This window comes from Buceros rhinoceros, unplaced genomic scaffold, assembly GCF_000710305.1.
Source record: "Buceros rhinoceros silvestris isolate BGI_N320 unplaced genomic scaffold, ASM71030v1 scaffold42657, whole genome shotgun sequence".
Taxonomy (NCBI): domain Eukaryota; kingdom Metazoa; phylum Chordata; class Aves; order Bucerotiformes; family Bucerotidae; genus Buceros; species Buceros rhinoceros.
The window spans coordinates 12694-14908 of NW_010422359.1; the positions used below are offsets into that span (position 1 = coordinate 12694).

General features: G+C 52.5%; 1 protein-coding gene across 1 annotated transcript in view; it reads right to left on the reverse strand.

The window, feature by feature from the left end:
• TXNL1 (thioredoxin-like 1) overlaps positions 1-2206 on the reverse strand; it is a gene marked incomplete at its 5' end in the record, with an annotated part of 12758 nt that extends 10552 nt beyond the window's left edge. Inside the window, 2 exons of the mRNA XM_010140006.1 lie at positions 1311-1484; positions 2117-2206. Coding sequence (XP_010138308.1) covers positions 1311-1484; positions 2117-2206 — 264 coding nt within the window. The remainder of the gene's footprint in view (positions 1-1310; positions 1485-2116) is intronic.
• Positions 2207-2215: the final 9 nt, after the last annotated feature.

Genomic DNA, 2215 nt, shown 5'->3' on the forward strand with positions numbered 1-2215 from the left:
GCAGCTGAGCTGCTGGGGACTCCAGCGACCTGCGCCCTCCCTCGCAGCGTGCTGAAACACTCCGCCCCGTTGGCACCCCGCTCCCCCCTGCCCGAAAGTTGAAACCACTGAGCTCCCAACACCCGCCCTGGCATCTCCCACCACCATTCGGGGTCTACAGACCCTCGCCAGAGCTACCTTTAACCTGTTATGTTTCCTACGGCAAAACAATGCTCACACCACCACAGCCAGCTCAGCACCAGACCGAGGTGAAACGGGACACACCATGTCACCAGCTGCATCCCTACTCCTGGCAGAACGCTAGACCATGTCACTGAAGGAGTAACGTCACACCTGGAGGATACCACCTAAGCCAGCAGCTCCAGGAAAGCGTGGAGTCACATTCAAGCACTCGCTGACACGCGTCTGCTCACACGGCCGCCGGGTTTCTGACCTGCAATGCTCGACTGCCGCGAGGCAACACCAAAACACCGTGATCAAGATTCCTGGAGAGCACCAGGACTGCTCCGCAGCCTGCTGCTCCCTCACCGGCATTCCGGCCAGAGATTCAGCGTCCCCACAAAGTCCTGATCTCCCCAGGCAAACCACACAGCAATAAAGACCCAGCCTGCTCTTGAACACCCATTTTTAAATTATTTGGGAGAAAACGATGAATTTAACTAAGCATTTGGCAAGATGTTGTTTATCTCCTGACGCCCTCCCAAAGGCATCCTGTTTTCAGGGCCAGCTGCCACAGAGGAAGGTGGAGCTGAATTGTGATGAAGGTTAATTCCTTTGGCAACAGAATCTCTTCCTTTGTTTGTTTGTTTTTTTTTTAAGAGATGAAATAAAGAGGATTAAAGGGAGGGCAGAGAGCAAGGAGGAGAAAGGAAAACCCCGAATGCACCCACCACCACGTAAACAACAGAGAGGATTTCTCAGGGAGCGACTAGAGCCATTTTTCAACATTTTTGACAACCGCGACCAACACCACCTTTTCCCAAGGGCAGTTTTACCCTTTAAAACCCATTTTGGGGAGGCAGATTGGGACATCTGAGGAGAAAATAACTGCAGCAAAAAGTTCATCATCAAACAGGAAATGCATAATTTTAAGGACTAAGGGCTACATGTGGAGATTTTTCTTAAACCGTTTTACAACTCTGCGGCCACAGGTACCGGATTTGGACACGGTCCCTCCTGCAGCCACCTGGCGCTGGCAGTTTTGCCTGCAGCAGCAGCGCTTGACTTGGAGGAGGGTTAGAAAGCAGCAGCTCTTTGGTAAACACTCGGGTTACACAAGCATTAGGAAAGCTCTGTGAGGAGATGCGTACATATCCTTTGGGGATATCTGTGTCTTCGCTGTTCCCAGGATCGTTCTCCAGGTGCTGTTTGATTTTTTCTTCCAAGCCGACGGCATCTGCTCCTTGGTACTGGTCGATTCGCACTTTGTTTCGGAAGAACAGGAAGGTGGGGGTCGCCGATATGTTATTGGTGGCAGCTGTTCCCTGGAAGGCACAGAGCAGCCACAGCATTACCAACACGGGACAGACCCATCAGCTCAGTGTGACCGCGCACACGGGACACTCGCGGACACACTTTCGAGAGCTTAGTATCACTTGCAAACATCGTCACCACGCGGATGGTCGTCACTCTCCATTACAATCGGTGGTAAGTCACAGAGATCCCATTGTTAATTGCTGTTAGTGACCCCAGAGCCCATCAGGAGCTGGAGTCAGCGCACTGCTGAGTTAAAAACCTTGAGAGGACTCTAGGCCCGCTAATCATATTGATTTACTGCACCTTTCTGCTCCACAGATACACCAGTATCTGTCTGCAAAGACTTTTTTCCGTTCACACCAGCATTATCTTCCACACCGAGCAGCACCGCCCCGAGCAGCAGGAGCTGCTGAACTGTCCGTACCCTGCTCAAAGGGAGGACAGCGCAGCGAGGGCTATTTGTCTCTAAATCGCAAATAACAGCACTGCTTAGCCACATCTTTGTGCACATCCTCATTTCGGCTGTTCGTGACTCACCAACCGCAGTTTCCAGAAACCGGACGGTTTCTCTCCAGGCTTCCCCCTCACCGCGTTACCTGCCCTTCCCCTCACAGCGGAGAGGCTGTTCTTGAACACCCACCTGGCACTGATGCACGTCCACCTCCAGAAACGTTGCCTGGGGGTATTTGTTGCTCAGCGCGTTGAAAGCCGGGGCTATCCTTAAACAAGGGCCGCACCT